Source organism: Otolemur garnettii, unplaced genomic scaffold (assembly GCF_000181295.1).
Source record: "Otolemur garnettii isolate 467f Iridium unplaced genomic scaffold, OtoGar3 scaffold00070, whole genome shotgun sequence".
In the NCBI taxonomy this organism is placed as follows: domain Eukaryota; kingdom Metazoa; phylum Chordata; class Mammalia; order Primates; family Galagidae; genus Otolemur; species Otolemur garnettii.
In genome coordinates, this window is record NW_003852465.1 from 368,314 (window position 1) to 370,459 (window position 2,146).

Here is a 2,146-nt window from a genome sequence, read left to right on the forward strand (position 1 = left end):
ATAGGCTGGCATCCTATCTTTTTAAAGCAGAAGCATTTCAAGTTATTTTACTGTCTACATTTTGAAAGAAAGTAAGAAACACTACAAACAGTAAAGTGTGGTGGCTTTTTTTCCACCTATATTCCTATATTCCAAAATAAATCGTGACTTTTTCAAACACAATACTGATGGCTTTTGTTATCAACAAAGTATTTGTAAATTGTGACTGCATGGAACACAATTGTTTTCAGCTTTTTAAAATAAGACACTTATTGTTTAAATACTTGTCCTGCTTAAAAGCTCCCTGAATTATTTTGATCTTTAGCATCTTTCCGTTCCTCCCCATTCCCCACCCCCCAGATTTTCTTTTAACCCTATCCAGATACTTCAGTACTCACTACAGTTCACACTATGGAACCAAAACTCTAGAATTGAGAATGCCCCATAAACAGACTGACCCCAGGCTGTCTGTAGACAGGCACTTACATGCTTGATTCAGTATCAAAGTTACAAGAACAAAAAAATATTAGACATGCTGACTCTACCATTCTGGCCCTTACAAGTACAGGGCCATCCAGGGACAAAAGGAAGTCCAAGTTCAGCGGAGATCCAGGTACTCTGCTAAGAGACAGCTGAGAGAAACTTAAAAGCTATAAGAGATCTCAGTCGTGGGAGTGGATGAGATCACTCTGCAGTATACACACAACCTGTAACAAACGCACTGACACTGGACACTTGGAAAGAAAGTTTGTGCCTACTCCCCTGCATGGTTAAACTGCTTACTTACTTACTTTCACTTATTCAAACTTAGAAAATGCAAATCAATATTAGGAACTGTGCTCAGGCCCCACTGGGAATAGAATTAATCTGTTTCCCGGCAATATAATCTAGATACAGGGTGACCATAGGATCCCACCTTTGGTTACTAAAATTACCTTTAAAACTCGATTGTAAAAAATGGAAGTTTCAATAAAACTTACAAGTCAAAGCGAAGATTCTCTCTTTCTTCAAAAAAGTAGTCCAGAATAAATTTTCTCACAAAATCAGGATTTAAAGTATTATCAATTACTTCAGTTCTTCCAAACTGTTGAGAGAAAAAAAAAAATGGTGAGAGGGAAGGGTGAAACTCCAGCCTTTTATGGTTACTTATTACAAATACAGTACTTGACATAGTTATTAAAAACATACACAATGAATATCCGAATGATTTTTATCAAATAAAGGCTTACAGGAAAGTTTTTAGAGATCAAATCATCCCTCTTATTCACTCAGGAAAATCAAAATGTGAGCCCCAAGTTCATTTAAAAATCAGCTTCTCTTCAAAATTTGTATAACAACCTCCCTTCTTCTCCCTCCTTCAAAGCCAGATCCCCTTCTAATCAAAAGAAGACACTTCTACCTTAAATGCAAATTTATTAATTATAATAATATACAAGGAGGCTAGGCAATACATAGTCTTAAAAATTACCAGGGTCCAAATATGCCTAACCCTCTGCCCTACTTTTTATAAAAAACAGTCTTCCCCAAATACAGACTTACCCATGTTTGTTTGGGGATAAATTTCTTACAGTCTACTACACACTTATGTCACAAATATCAGTTCTTTTGTTGTATCTTGTTTTAGTTCTTATGGTACCTTGACAGCAATAATGGAATCTACCATTTTACATGTTTTTAAGCTAAGTGCCAGACTTGAGCTTAGAAAAAACTAGTTTATTCATCTGAAGGCAAATGGAAACCAGGAAAGAACATTTCACTTCTAGTCCTCCCTCCTTTCAAGGTCAAAAGAGGCCGTTCAGCCCTGCTCCAAAGACAGAGCACAAAGATAAACTCACATCTCTTTTCTGTCCTTGGCTTACACTCTTCCCTTCCAATTGCCATGGAATTCTAATGAGGAGATTTTAACCTTAGTTCACAACAACACTAGGCAGTCAGGCAGTGCTGTCGTATCAGAGAACCAACTTTTATTAAAGTTCAAGGAAATATTATCTTTTTAATAGAACACGAGAACTGTGCTAATCCATTAAAATGTGAAAGTCGTAAGCTTTATACATTTTGGTAATAAAACTATGGCAGAAATTATTGATGACAAAGGATTTACCAGGACTACCACCAACAAATCACAAAAAAATAAAAGAACTAAATTAAAAGAACTAATTTTCAGAGG

General features: G+C 35.9%; 1 protein-coding gene across 2 annotated transcripts in view; it reads right to left on the bottom strand.

Annotated features, from left to right (window-relative positions):
• The window catches only part of CPNE8 (copine 8), a 205,969-nt gene that overhangs the window by 144,005 nt on the left and 59,818 nt on the right, over window positions 1-2,146 (bottom strand). For both annotated transcript variants that reach the window (XM_003793531.1, XM_023515353.1), the window contains exon 4: window positions 960-1,063. In XM_003793531.1, the coding sequence (XP_003793579.1) occupies window positions 960-1,063 (104 nt within the window). The remainder of the gene's footprint in view (window positions 1-959; window positions 1,064-2,146) is intronic.